This window comes from Poecilia reticulata, linkage group LG6 (genome assembly GCF_000633615.1).
Source record: "Poecilia reticulata strain Guanapo linkage group LG6, Guppy_female_1.0+MT, whole genome shotgun sequence".
Lineage (NCBI taxonomy): Eukaryota > Metazoa > Chordata > Actinopteri > Cyprinodontiformes > Poeciliidae > Poecilia > Poecilia reticulata.
In genome coordinates this window covers 9,562,732-9,577,851 of record NC_024336.1, presented here as the reverse complement: position 1 = coordinate 9,577,851, position 15,120 = coordinate 9,562,732, and the positions used below count along the sequence as shown (strand labels likewise).

Here is a 15,120-nt window from a genome sequence, read left to right as displayed (position 1 = left end):
AATGATAATGAATAATAACTGTAAGTGTTGTGTGTGTTTGTACCTTTGAGATTACATTTAGATCACTTTAAAACCTGATGATGGACACGGAAGCTAATTCTGCTTTTAAACTACAGTGAAGCTATTCACCCAATGAATATATAAATATATATGTATTCATATGTACTCATAAAGTATAATAGAAATATACAGTAACTCAAATTGTTGTTGTGTTTTCGCTTATCTGCAGTGCAACTAATAAATTAATTCTTCGTTTAAGCCCCAATGATACTTCAGTTTTGATTGAAGACACAATATTGCAACTCTTAAAATAAATAATTTATTTAATGGTTTAATCAATGCCGTTCTAAATTATGCAATGAGATAGCTCCCGGTAAAGAAAAGAATCTCCTTCAGACAGATTCCTCAGATATCCTGGAAATGTTACGGCTGGGATTTTCTGTTGGCTGAAGGGAAGAGATGAGAAATGTCTGAAGTGAAGAACAGAGCAGAAAAATGACACCAGACCCAATGGGAGCATTGATACCAGATCTGGTTATGGCCCCGTAAACCATGACAAAAAAAATGTAAAATACTGATCTTGACAAGAAGTAAGAAATTATTCTATTTGCGGAATAAAAATAAAACTGTTTCCTTGGATGTGTGACTTAGTACAGTCAGTATCAGACGGAAACAAAGATTGTCCTAACCTCATACAGTTTATTAGATGTAAGCTACATTAAGGATATTTGTTTTATGAAATAGTTCTTTATGTTTACTTCATGCATTTGTTTGTAATTTCTAAATATCCAACCCAAAATCTTTTATTGAAACTTCTGGACTCCAAAATTTACGTTTTGTTGTTTTGATTTTTCTTTTTCTTTTTTTTTTTCAAATTATAGTTCATGTATTATTGACTGCAAAGGTCAAACCAAAATGTGCTTACCTGATTAATAAGGGCTGAAAATGGAGCTGATTTCCCTGCATCAAACATCCTGTGAAACACAAGAGGGACAGGAGCGTTTATACGGCTGAATGACATTCTGAAAAAAAGGAGGAATAATTCATTAGTTGTGTTTTTCCTCTTTCTTCCTCCCTCCTGAACCTGATGTTCAACAACTCTGGGGCAAATGCAGAATTGCAAATTAGCTGTTGGAAAAATCTAATTAATTGGTCGTCCTCACAGCGTTCCTGTCAGGGTTTGGGCCGATGTGTCAGTTACAAAAGAGGGAGGGGGAGCAAAGTCTGCCACATTTAATACCATACAATACCGTGATGTTTATATATATATTTATATATATATAAATAATACAAAAAAGCTAGTTTCTGCAGCTCTTTTAAGTGCTTTCTTGGAACATTTGCCCTGGTGTCCACAGCAGGAAGTACAAGAAATATTTAGGTTTTTGTTCAGTCATTTTCTTTGTCATTTAGTTGCAAACAATGTGCTTTTCACTCCTTCATTTTACATTACAGGTCGTCCGACAAAGGAAGTTATTTATTTATTTGCAAGGAAGAAAGTTAAAGTAAAATTGTGGTTAATCATAAAGCTAAATTTATGTAGAAGACAGTTGGAGTATAAGCCTCTTTAAAAAAAAGTCCTGTAGATTTTGTGGCAATAGATACATTTGATTATAAGTAGTGAAGGCTGTTTATACTGTAAACTAAAGGTTTTTCAACCCTTCACGTGAGACACACGCAAAATAAAAATTATAAGATTTTGTGACATATCAGATTTTTTTTAAATTATTATTATTTAATATAATCTTTTAAAATTATTTTGGGATCAGTGAAAACTGGCTCTCTACAGTTGGACGAAAATCTGCAAGTTCATCCGCGATGCCATGATCAGGATTCCTCTGCCATCTAGAGTTTCACTTGTGCATTACAAGTTCATTCGTGTGAGCTTTTTTCATTCATGAAAAATACGCTTTGCAAAAGTTTTGTCTTAAAGTTTAAATGACTCATTCTTATTTTAAAATACATAAATTTAAAAAAAGATGTTTGTATAAACTATATAAGGAGATAAATAACCAGTTTTCTAAGGGGGAAAAAAGTCTATTTAATTGTCTGGGCATTTATTGTGATCATTATTAATGCTGTTTCATTAATATTCGTACTGATATTTTAGACTTTGAACTGTGTATGAACTATTATACACAGTGTGATTGTTTCTGTGTTTAAATTATTATTTTCTACCCATTTTCCTGCAAGGAAACATTTCCTAAGAGAGCAAAAATAAAGTGATATGATAGAATTTATTGTTGTTATCATAACTTACCTTAACGTTTTACTCTGATTTAATGTCAGACACTAAATGCATTTCTATCACAAATGTGCGCTAAATTCTGATATTCCGCTAATGTCAATAAAAAAAAACACAATTCCCATTAAGAAACGTAACTAAAATCACACGTGAATAAGTTCACACTACCACTTCCTGTCGTCTTCTTCTTCTTTTCCGCCACGAATAAAATCCGGTTGTTGATCACATGACATGTGTGGTGCGGAAGTGTTTCCGTTGCAATTTTGCGAACTATAGTAATTTCACACAATTTCTTTTTTTTACTCAAAAAACGTGTTTTTTGCCATATTTTTCTCTTAGATTTGCCATATTTCCATTAAACAAATTTATTTTTTGTAATTCCAATTTGCGCAGTTAAGTGGTCAATGGAAATGTAACTGGTGAGAAAAAAGGGTTTTGTATATTGTGTATGAAAACATCTGGTCTCAACAAGACTTTGAGTAAAAACTGTTTTATGTCACCTCCAACTAATCAGCACTAACAAGTGCATATTTTTTGTAGTCAAAAAAAAGGGTGTAATAGGAAGTCAGACAGGAACTCTATGCAGTTTTTGCATGTAGATGTGTTTGGTGAGCAGTGGGTTGAATCATGGACCCGATATCAACAGATTGCACAACAGCTCCATGATAACTGCCGAAAAGTTCCAGCTCGTTTTCCAGAGCAGGAAAAAGTGCTGCTCTAGAAGCAGCTCATTTTATAGCTTTTAATAGAACACATCTAGGACTCATCTATATGAGTCCTAAATATAAATGAGTCCATTTAGTACACCATGAGTCCTAAATGGATTAATATAAATGAGTCAATTTACGACTCATCTATACAAGTCCTAAATGTGTTCATATTAACCTCTTGAGAAACTGTTAAGACATGTACTCTGAAAATAGCTATAAAAAAAGTTAGCAGTAAGTTTTGACAAATTTCAGTTTATTTGCAAAATATAAATAGCAGAAAAGCCTTTACATATAAAGATTGTAATATACAAAATAAATGTCAAAGCAACATCATTCCTTTAGTTCATTTCAGTTCAGTGTTCTTGTGGACCCACTGGTTCTGTTAACCATCAGCTGGCTTTGTGTTTGTAGAACCTTCCCTGTGGTCCATGTGCAACACGAGGCATTAGGTAGGTGAATATTCTGCCTGCTCAGAGCACAGAACGGTATTTACAGGCAAACATCATCCATACGGCGCAGGCATTCTCAGGATACACAAAAACCCGAACTCGAACGGCGAGCCTCACATGGTCGCCACGACAACACACAATTTCCTCGCAGAATGGCGACCTGTAAGAAATGGGGACAGAGCTTGAAAAAAGAACTCAACTAAAGCAAAAGAACCATCAGATATGCAGAGGTCAGAAGTTCAATCAATGTTTTTTTAAGCACATGTTGAAGTATTAGAAAGCATTAGAAAAGGTCAGTGGAAACTGCAACATTCAGAATAACTTCCTCAATTCAATTTAGTTTATTTATATTGCACCAGTTCACAACAAATGTTGTTTCAAGGCACTTTACGAAAAAAATAATAATTTCAATTCAATCACATATACATTCTAGATGATCCTAATTGTCAAAACAGTACAGTATGCCCAATTAATTATTCAAAGTAGATTAAACATTTCTAAGGAAACTCAGCAGATTGCATCCTCAATTTCACAAAAATGTTTTTTACGCTTGCTTGAGGTAGTTTTTGGCTTTTCTGTTTAAGAATACTTACATAAGCATTTTTTTAATAGAATTTTTTGTTCATGGAACAAAATACAAGCAAACATACCTAGCAGATACTGAAAATGTTAGCACATTTTAGTTACTACACCATCTTCAGTTTATAGTTTTTCCAACTGTTCTTTTGTAGCACCATACAACAGCACACTTCTACTTTTGCTTTTAGAAATATTTCAACAGCAGAACTAAAAGCCACAAAAATACACTAAAATTAGAATTCGATTAAGTATACCAGTACTAAGGATCAGACTGTTAATGTAAATGGGACAATGTATAACCTGAGGCAGGTGGCGAAGGCTCTGCGAGCGTTGCGATGCAGAAAGTGAATGGGGAAGCCTTTGAAGGTGTGCCCGTCTGGCACGGCCCTCCTCACCGCGTCCTGGAACTCCTCGTTGCCGCAGGAGACGCCGGTACAACGCTCCATTTCATAAGCTGACAGGGCTGAAGACAGCAGGTAGGATAGGTGGTCGTCCCACACTGTAGCTAGATCTAGATCCTGGAGGAAAGGAACCGACAAAACAGAAAGGCATTTCTACGTATTCTGATTACGTTACCACTACTTGGTCAAATGGTACTGAAGGGGACAGGCTATTAGAAACTAAAACCCAGAAATCATACTTCTTTGTTCTGCTGTTGAGAAGATAGAGTCTACAGAAATACACAGAAGAGTAGACAGTGGTTTTGCACTTCCTGTGCAGTAGCTGCACAGGAAGTAGCTACTGACGAGAAGAGAAAGTCGGTAAATAAACGGCCCTACGCTGGGAATCAAACTCAGGACAGCTCCGTCAAGGTATACACCCTCAGCACATGGTACACCACCTCTACCACTAAGCCACGACACCACTGCAGCTTTCATTTTTAAAGGGGCAGTATTATGTGTTTTTCAGGAAAATTGTGCACAATCAAATAACTATGTTAACTTCAGTTGTTAAAAAAATGCTATATATATCAAAAATGACTTAAAAAATTGACTTTGCAATTTAATGCTTTGAAATTGGGCCTCTGTCTCTTTAAAAACTTCTGCTCTTTCTGAAACTCCGCCTTCAGGAAGTCATCACAACACTGATGCTCTATTAACCCTTCAACGTTTTTACCAGCGTTGCTCTAAGAAGCTCCAATAATGAGCTCAGCAGATCTGCAGTTCCACCCGGTGTTTGCTAATTGCTGCTGACTAGTCTGAAGGAGCTGATTGAGGGAGGTGCTGCTCTGTGAGGCGGAAGGTGGTAGCTTGGACCTTGGAGATCGCAGGTCTGAGGAGGAGCTGTGTCTCGAAGGCGGAGCTAGGACCTCCCAGGCATTTTGCACAGGTGAATGGTTGCCACAGGAGATCAAAAGATTTCTCAAACTTGCATGAAAGAATTAAACATGTTTTTGATGAGGGAATAACATTATAACATGATGTAAAACAAAAAAAAAAAAGATAATTTTACACAACACTGCCCCTTTAAGACATCAAAGAAACTCCTAGCCCTCAAGCAACGGCACCGTGTTCACCGCTGAGTTTTACCTTCCTGTGTTCCGAGACCAGGAAGCGCATCTCCAGCTCCAAATGGTTGCTGACCTCAGCAGAATCCAGAGACGAAGCACAGAGAGGCGGCAGAGGAGGTAAAGAGGAGGTGGAGCCTGGAGCACAGACTGACTTCAGAGCCTCTTCACTCATCGCCTTCCAGCGTGACTGATTCTGAAGGGAAAACAGATGGAAAACATGCTCACACACACCCAGTGCACAGCATCCAGAGTGACTTGTTGTCATTCCTCATGGCAACATGACAGAAGTTGTTGATGAATGATCCTACGCACTAAGTGTGAGCAACCCAATGTTTCTCTTAAAGAAACTTTGCGGTTCACAGGGATCCTACCTGGAAGTCAAACACACAAAGCTCCACCGCGTCTGACGGCTGGCAGTTGGCCAGTAAGGTCTGGTGGTTAAAGACGCAGCCCACGGTGCGGTAAGGGGACGACGGTTTGGGTTGCGGGACCAGCGGGGGAGCATCTGGATCAATGGGCCGGTGCAGATACCTGATCACATACACAGAAGTCAAATCAGTCTCAAAAGATAAAAAAAATATTTTGAAAAATTGTAAAATGACTTTTTGTCACATATTTCCATGAACATGCATTGTTGAGAAACAGGAATACTTTACCGACACACACACACTCCGGTTTCACTACACGTGTGTGGACTTGCGCTGATTTCCATTCATTTCTGTGGACTGACCCTGACCTTTTCCTAACTGTGGTTGCATGAGAACCAGACAGTAACCAACTCACTTACATAACTAACCCTAACCTGAACTCAATTCACACCTTAGTCCTAAATTTAACCTCTAATCCACAAACATTTGATGACACAGCAAAATGTCCTCACAACTACAAACATTCACACTATTTTGGTCATTTGTCATTAGTAAGTACCCCCAATGACAGCTATATAAGTACACACACACACGCACACACACAGTTTACTGCACTGATGAACAGATTTTGAACTTCAAAAAAATATTCAAAATGTGTATTTTCATGGAGATATTTTCAAATTAGATATATATTCCTATACTTATATCCATATTTACATTTCTGAGTGCAATGATCAGATCAACTTTTAAAAACCATTCCTGTTCCGAAAGGTGTGCAGACCAAAAGTGTGCAGCTGTCACATGACCTGTCTGTGTTAGTACTGAGGTGAAACTGAATCATACCTGTGTGCCGTCAGACTCTCCCAGAAAGTGATGCTCCCGTCGGTACCTCGGGTCAGGACCCAGGTGTGTGGACCACTGTTGACCTTGGTGCCCACACACACATATGCGTCCAGCCCGAAGCCCAGCAGAAGGCTGCAGAGCAGAGTAGCGTGGTCCTCACAGTCTCCCTGAGGGAGGACAGACAGAGCTGCGTAAGGATCTATGGGTGGTTTGGAATTCAGAAAGTCAACAGACCTTATTAATGTTTGTAAGACACTAATTAAGGAGAGAAATGCAGGTTACTAGAACTCGGATGTGAAACAACAGATTAACTGTGACGTCTGTGAGAAAAATGAAGCACTTAGACTGCGACTGCTCCTGGCTGTAGATCTGAACAGAAAAGATGTTGTTTTAACATATTTGCCTAATTCATCATATTGGTACCATCCTGTTTGGAAAAAAAACAACAAAAAACAATATCTTGTTCTTGCTGCACCGCTAGCCTTTCTCAGAAGTGTTGAACACACAAAAGACCGGCCTGCTGGAGGAAACGAGCTCTGCAGTCATCAAATTGGCTCTAACAGTAAGCAACTCTAATTTCACTTGTGCACCTTTTCCAGTAAAATGGCCTCGGTCGAGTAGTGGGGGCTGCATATTCGGCGTGCCGGCACAAGGCTACGGGCAAGTCAGGATGATAGATGTTCTCCAGAAGTGCTAATATGGACGGTAGCATCAGAACAGGCTGGGGTCTGATGAGGCTAAATTAATTTTCCCTGGAATGAAACTCATAAATCACAGTTGACAAGGGCCACTTTGTGAGAATTGTGCTGTGTCTGTCTTGCCAGCCTTTTCACTTAGGAGGGGGACTGAGCATTTATCCTGAGGCGCTCTGGGAAATTCCACACTATCAAATGCAGCAGCCAGTCAACCCTGCACAAATCTCCCTTCCTCGGAAAGAACACAATCCGTCCTACTCAGAATCGGGGAACGTGTGAAGGCAGCTGAGCAGAGTTGAAGTGACGCTTTCTGACGTCTGGAACATCATTTTAGCGGCAGCAGGACATGTTGTCCCAAGCAACAGCTAAACCCAATCACTAAAGCTATAATCAGGATAAAGTCTATAAATAGTCTTCCAAGTAGGAAGAAATTAAACAGCTATGTACCACTATATGTTTACATGTATCTATAACTCAGAGTAATTTTAATGGAAACTCACATGGTGTTGGGGAGTCTTCACTAAAATTGAAGAGGCGGTGTTATGTGTTTTCCAGGCACACAGTGTAATTTTATAGCACATTCAAGTAACTATGTTAACTTCAGTTGTTATAAAATATGACTTTGAAGAAATTTTACTTCGTAATTTAACACCTTGAAATTGGGCTCCTGTTTAAAAACTCCTGCTCTCACAGGAGGTACAACCAGGTGTTTTGCACAGCTGACTAGTTGCCATGGGAGATTCAAGGATTTCTCAAACATGCAGGAAAGAACCAAGGCAACACTCCAGATGTGTTTTTGATGTGGGAATAACATCACAACATGAGGTAAAGCTAAAAAAAGGTCAATATTACAGAAAACTGCCCCTTTAAACAGCATCAACCTGCTCAAAGCTCTTCTTCAGATACTGAATAAAATGTATCGGTACCGATACAGGGGGACTCCAGTTTGCTGTACATCTTCTTGGAGTGGTTGATGGGATGTAGACAGGTGTGAACATCAGCTGAGGAAAACAAATTGGAGACTGGAGTGTCATAATATGTCATGATTCACTGAAATCTGTCAGCAAATACATAAGCCTGATAATATAAATATCAGGCTTATGTCTAGACTTTGACTAGGTCGGTCCTTGAAACCTCTTTATTTATTTATTGTTTTTTGTCAACCTTAATGTTGCAGATTTCCTGCTGCGTTTGTGAGTAACGACACAGACTGGGCAGTAGAATACTGTGTTCTTCTGATGAGGTTGTGGTTTAGAGTAAGCAGGATTTGCTTGTGCAGATATGCCGTGTTTGTCGGTTATGGACAGACATTCTAGAAAGGTTGTGGTTCATTCAAACGCAGCTTTTCATTTTCCTGTCAACCCTTTCTAACAAGCCGCACTTGTTCAGTCCATTTCCAAATTGAAAAGTCGCTGAAAGACGTGCAACAATAGAAGTCATTTCCTTCATGAACAATGCTGCTAATCTGAAACACTTAGCTGGAAGTTTAGTAGAAGAACCTGTAAATCTGCCACCGTCTTACTCCGATAGTAATTATAGAGCATTATAGTAAGTGCACTGCCATAAACTCACCTTCCCTCTGCACAGGAAAGCCATTAAAGTGCACCACTGCTCCTGCTTGCCCCCTCCTCCCACCACTGGAGCCCTTTCATGGGCCAGCAGGCTGACGAATCGGGCGGCCTGTCGAGGGCTCTCCAGCAGCCGTCCGGCCCGGAGGACGCGCACATAGGAACACACGGGCCTGTTGACACCGTTCTCATCCTGCAGACAGCGCAGACTGTTTACTGCTCAAATTAAGGGTGCACCAATTGCAGTTTTCTGGTTGATCGCCAGTTACCGACCTTTAAAAAGCCTCACCTGCAGATTACGATTTTGGATGATACCGACTTTTTTGACTGAAATGTTGCTAAATATAGCAAGAAAATTGCTGGTTTGTAAACAGTGAGGTGGCTGCTGTTAACTGAAAATGTGCAGACATGAACTGGTGGAGCGGTCTGCCAGTTAAATCTCTCTCACTGCAGAGCAAAAGAGGACAGGTTGATTTTTAGACCTTTGCTGAGGTAAATAAGATCGGTGGATCAGATTGGTTTCACATGCAAGTATCGGTCAATAACTGATATCCCAAAATAAAGGAAATAGGGCCCAGATTTTCGGCTGAGTAGAGACAGAGATTGCGCTGTTAATAGAAGAATAGCTTGAGATGAGGGAAGAGTGGAATAAAAAAATCAGACAAACCTGGGCAAAGATCTTGACCAGCTTGGACTGATGGGACGGACGGATCTCCAGGAACTCTCTCCACCACTGCTTGGCATATACCAAGAAGAGCCTCTCTTTCTCCGCAGTCCTCTGCCTCTCAAGCGATTGCTAAACGCAGAGAACACAGTGGCATCAGCGCCTCCATTCAGAGCTTTCATGTTTCTTTCTCAGCACTGCATTGATGGTTTTTCCTGGAGGACTGACTCTGCACAGCAGTAATGGAATTCTGTGGTAATAATTCAACATTTGCTCATTCAGGAAAGAAAAAAAATAAAACAAACAAAAGGAAGTTCTCTGGTTAGAGAGAAAGAAAGTTTTAAATGTTAACATCTTCACATTTTTTGTAAAACAGCTACATGAACCTTAGCAAAAAAAGGTTTTAAAGGCAGTTTATCTCCAGTAAGGGAGGGGGAACAATTGTTAATGTTTATCATTGACGTTTATCGTTAACATTTATTGTTAGCTTTTAACTCCATGTAGCCAATCCAAAATCCGTTTTCTACATGCCGCTGCTTTTACCTGTGTGACGATGATATCGGTGTTCAAAGTCTCTTGGAGAGGAGGGAAGAGCTCCAGACTGACAGTCAAAACACCTGCTGGGATTTTACTCTCACTTCCTGTTGACACACAAACATATCACTAAAAAACTATGCGCTATTGATTACTAAGGAGAAATACAGACTCCACTCTTTGCTCCGTTTATCCGTCTAATTACAACACAAATCACAATAAATACAATTAAACTGAATCCACATGGAGGCATCCATCTTCCTAAGCATTTTACTGGTGGTGTGACAAACTATTCTTCAAGAGGCAAGCAACTTCACTGAGCATTACTTTAGGAGATTTAAAGGTTCAATTTAAGTTCTGCAAAAATGCAGATGTAATTCCTCAACTTTTCCAGAATGTAAACTACTTAAAACAAAAACACACATGCATATTTTTGACAACAAATTTGCTTTCGATCTCACAACACCTGCCCACAATTGACTCAAGGAACATCAGTCCTGTCCACTCGGAGCACTATAAATGCCACAAAGACTAATGCACTACTATGTAGTTGCCTGCTGTTTTTCTTTTTCTCAAACAGAATGGATGTGCAGGCTTTTCTGAATATGAATACTGAGCCTATAAAAAGCAGTCACCCCCTTGCATGACCTAACTTCTATTACGGCTTTTGCAAAATGAATCATGATAATCAAAATTAGGCCTTTTTTTCTGAAATCTACAAAATAATGACAATTAAATTAAAGTACATGGCTGAGCTAATTCAATAGAGGTCCAGTCAATTGGCGCTAGTAGAGGCAAAATGATAGGAATAGAGACCAGCTAAGTGCAGTGAGAGTTTCCAGTGATTTTAGTGACTAGATTCAGTTAAATCCATCAAAGGTTCATCTACTGAATACCAACTTGAAGGAGGTGAATATTTATGCAATCACTTATTTTATGTTGAATACTTTCATTTGACTTTTTTTTGTAGAAAATGAATACTTTTTAATAGACAATGTACTTCTATCCAGCGCTGCAGGTCCAACTCTCTGACACAGAGATAATCTGATCCTTCCTAACTTCTATGTAGTTTGTTAATATTCTTAAAAAAAAAACTATGCTAGCTAAAAATGTCTGAAAATCCCTGAATATTCAATCAGTTTTTTTTGCACGGCTTTAGAGAAAAGATGCAAAGAACAATGCAGCTGATGTCACTGCTGTCCAGTGATGCTCACCGACTCCCATCATCTCCATGGCGAAACACGTCTTGCAGCTGGGCGAGCCAAGGACGATCCTCCAGTCCAGGAAGTAGGAGGAGACCAGCGTCGTTTCACCGGAAGTGTCTGTCTTGATCAGCACCAAGTGAACCGTGTCGCACATGGACAGCATGGCGGTTGCATCCACCATCTTACTGCCGTCTCCTGCAGCACCAGACAGAAAAAAAGCAACAAAATGGCTGGTTACAGAGGAAGACGTCCACAAAGGTGTACTAGGGTGATTGTAGATTGTAGAAAAAGATGAAGTAAATTTCTGCCAAAAAATTTAAGAAATGTTGAGATTTATCTGAATTTCAAAAATGTAACATTTTCCACTTCTGAAACTCTTTTCTAGAAATGTTTCTAGAAATTTTTAAAAATTTCAGAGCTTACCATAGCAAATTTTTGACTTTGGAAAGAGAAATCTTCTGGAAAAAGTTTGGAAATTTCAGAAATTAATCTCAAAATTTGTGAGGTTTGTTTTCTTGCAAATGATGAGGTTTTTTTTATGGAAATTAACTTTTTTATATCTAAAATGGCTCTAATATCTCATGCATTGCATTCTTACCAAAGCTGTCTCTGTGGATTTCTAGAAGGAAACCCTCTTTCAAGTCGGGTTCACAGGCACAAGGAACCGGTTTGGAGCGGAACCTCTGGTTGCGGAAGTGCAGGTAGAGCGTAAACGTGGGACACACCTGACCAGGTAGAGGCTCTGAGTCCTGGAGGTGCTCCAGAAAGGCCTTACCTCCAAGAACTTGAAGATAGAGATATCGCCTCGACGGATCAAGATTAGCTTAAAGAGAATCCAAACAAATTAGGCCGAGGACTTAGTCCATTTATTTCCATAAGGCATTATGACTGACGCCTCTTACCTTTCTTAAGATGCGTACTATCTTGGTCAACATGATGACCAGCAGGCTTGGACGGAGATTCTGCATCAATATTTGGAGCACTTTGCTATCACAAAGAAGTGAGAGATAGTACTTTATTTGTGGCATTTAACACATTAGAAATGTAAAACAGACATCTTTAAATGTTAATCTCAGTTTGACACGGCTTGCAAAATGGTGGCAAACCTGAGTGAAGTGGAGGTCTCTCATCACATCGTCGATGATGCCCCTGCGTTGGAGAGCGCGTACAAAGTCTCCCTCAGACAGAGGCCGATGCACCGAGCCTTCATCGTCTTTTATAGTCTCTGCCAGGACTTCTCGGATTCGTCCGTGGACGTCCATCTGACGGGCAGAAAAAAAATTTAATTGCTAACATTTCCACTGTTTCAAACTGAGAAAATGACATTACAGAATTACATAAGGAAACAAACTGTATAGCAACAATTCTGTAAGAAAGCATAAATTAGAGCTGAGTCAGCAGCATTAGGTGTGTTATCTGGTTATTATGTGTGGGTTTTCCAGGATGGTAGAACATTGTTTCATAAGACAAATGTGGCAAACTATCTTCAGAACATTGTGAATTTAGATTTGTTGTAAAGAAACTCCACAGATCTGAATCTGTGGGTACTTATCAAAAGTCAAGAAAATAAACTAAAATTAAAGATTTGGACTAAAATAGATGGGAATATTTTTAAGGGAGTTTAAAATCGCCATTAAAACGTAAATATCTTTTTTAAAATAAAGTCATATCAGTAATTTATATAGCCAAATTCAACAGTACGACAGATGAAGAAATATGATTAATCGTTTAATCTTTTTCTTAAAAATAGGAAAGTATCAGTTTGTTGTATTTTCACACTTAATTATTAGGTATGCAATCGGCAGAAGAGTCATTTGGAGAATTAAATAAACGTCCCTGTCGAAACTGGTCAAGTACAGAATAAAGTTACTGCTTAAAAGCAAAAAATTAAGATTGATACCGTTAGCTTACCCTGAGGAGATGGTTGTGTATTATCTGCTTCAACTCGGAAGCTTTTTCTGGAGGAAGACACATTATGGCTAATTAGCTTTTGCTGCCAGACCAGCGAAGATGCATACACAGCAGACACGCACACATATATCGGTTGTTGCTTAAGCTAGATATGATATTTGTAAATACTTGTCAGCTCTGCCTTTTTTGTTTAGACAACCAACTGACAGTTTTAAATTTGGGCGAAAAGAGAAACAGTTAGACGTCCACATTAATGCCTGACAGAAAAGGAAAACAACATCAAAAAAAGCCTACAAATTAAAATGTATAACTTAACAAACTAAAGACCAAAGTAAAATTAATATCAATATTTTTAATGTAATGCATATTTTTTAAAATACCAACAAAATATAGATTTAGCTAAATGAAATGTGTTTAGGTGTCATATCGGTCGCCCCAGGATCCTAACCATGAGCGACTCCCAGAAAAAGGACCGTTTCTAATTTGTAGTTCAAAATTCATTCTGTTACTGGTGGAAGTGCTTTCAGGGGTGGAGTTCGAAGTTAAACCAAGCAAAATAGCTATTTGAAATATTCATAAAGAAATATGTAATATTTACTTGTATTTGTTCTGTGGGGAGAACGATCCCATGTTGTTTTAACGAAATACACGTTTTATGAATGCTCTACTCTTTAGACTTGATTCGATTTTCAATGAACTTCAAAGTAATCCAGGTTTTTTACTTCCGTGAGGTAAAATTATAAATCAGACAAAATTCTCTCCTTGGCCACTAGATAGGACGAGCTCATATTTATCTGCCACTATGAAGAGTGTGCAGAGGTAAGGAAGAACAACCGCTCATTACTGCATGGAAGAATATCTTACCAAGTCGCCATAACAACCATTAAACGCCGATCACATGCAAATCTCTTGGTTGGAGGTGACGCCACACAAAGTCTGTTCCTATCCAACAATCACGCACAAACGTGTGAAGTTGGCTTAACTCTTTTGAAACGTTAACTGAAACTGTGGTTTAGTCAAATGAAATTAAGATTGATCTTTGTAGCAACAGAAACCATACAGGTTTGACTTGGAAAATATATGCAAAATCCTAACATTTTAAGCAGGTGGAGGATCCATGATGCTGTGGGCTTGTTTCCCTTCCACATGCACAAGGAATAAAGGCACAGATCAGGCCTTTATGAATAATTAGAAATACCAGATTTTAAATAAATGTTTAAATTTATTTTAAATCTTAAAATAAACACATGTTCTCATTGGGTATGAATTTTAACAGTTAGCAGGGACACCAAAAATTGTCAGTGTTTTTTGCACAACCTCCTCCCTCCCTCCCCACAAACACACACTTTCTCCTTAACATTGGATTCATTTCTGCCCACACAATAAATGCACTTAATGATTGGACTTTCCTAGATTTTTAGTTGGAGTATGGCAACAGAACATGATCAGAGTTGTGAGCAAACATACCTGGATGTAATGCTTCACACAACACAGGGTTGCATAAAAAAGGATTTTATTGTGTGTTGTTTTTAATACAACTTTATTTTTCTCAACACATCCCAGCTGCCACATTCTCTCTGTTGTTCATAACTATGTAGGACTGTTTCACCCATCAACCCTGAAGGCAAGAATACAGTCAATCTCAAAAGTGTGCACAACCCTGGTAAAATGCCAAACTTTTTGTAATGTAAAGAAATTAAATTACAAATCATTTCCAAACCTTTCTCCTCTCTACTGGAAAACATAGTCGTGGATGTAACAAAAAAAGACAAAAGAAAACACCACCACCAAACCTGTTGTTTTGAACACACACACACACACACACACACACACACACACACA

The 15,120-nt window shown here is 38.7% G+C and overlaps 1 protein-coding gene across 2 annotated transcripts; it reads right to left on the bottom strand.

Annotated features, from left to right (window-relative positions):
- Positions 1-3,184: 3,184 nt before the first annotated feature.
- On the bottom strand, positions 3,185-13,543 carry cep76 (centrosomal protein 76). Of its 2 annotated transcripts, XM_008411119.2 has the most exons (13): positions 13,279-13,543; positions 12,474-12,629; positions 12,270-12,354; positions 11,966-12,190; positions 11,377-11,562; positions 10,172-10,269; positions 9,632-9,760; positions 8,969-9,157; positions 6,702-6,868; positions 5,862-6,021; positions 5,510-5,683; positions 4,281-4,498; positions 3,185-3,561 (listed from the first exon to the last, which is right to left on the bottom strand). In XM_008411119.2, the coding sequence occupies exons 1-13, from the start codon at positions 13,339-13,341 to the stop codon at positions 3,423-3,425; spliced, it is 1,989 nt and encodes a 662-aa protein (XP_008409341.1). In that variant the 5' UTR covers positions 13,342-13,543; the 3' UTR covers positions 3,185-3,422. The 2 variants fall into 2 exon arrangements, with proteins under 2 accessions (XP_008409341.1, XP_017160582.1); XM_017305093.1 differs by lacking the exons at positions 12,474-12,629; positions 13,279-13,543 and having other exon boundaries at positions 11,966-12,050; positions 12,143-12,190; positions 12,270-12,306.
- Positions 13,544-15,120: the final 1,577 nt, after the last annotated feature.

Bases quoted from the DNA above. Each gene is read 5' to 3' on its own strand.
- cep76 (XM_008411119.2), bottom strand. From the start codon at position 13,341: ATGTGTCTTCCTCCAGAAAAAGCTTCCGAGTTGAAGCAGATAATACAC. The intron at 9,761-10,171 runs GTAAAAGCAGCG...CTCTGCGTTTAG, and splicing joins CCGATATCATCGTCACACAG to CAATCGCTTGAGAGGCAGAG. The intron at 3,562-4,280 runs GTTATACATTGT...CATTTCTTACAG, and splicing joins GCCTTCGCCACCTGCCTCAG to GTCGCCATTCTGCGAGGAAA.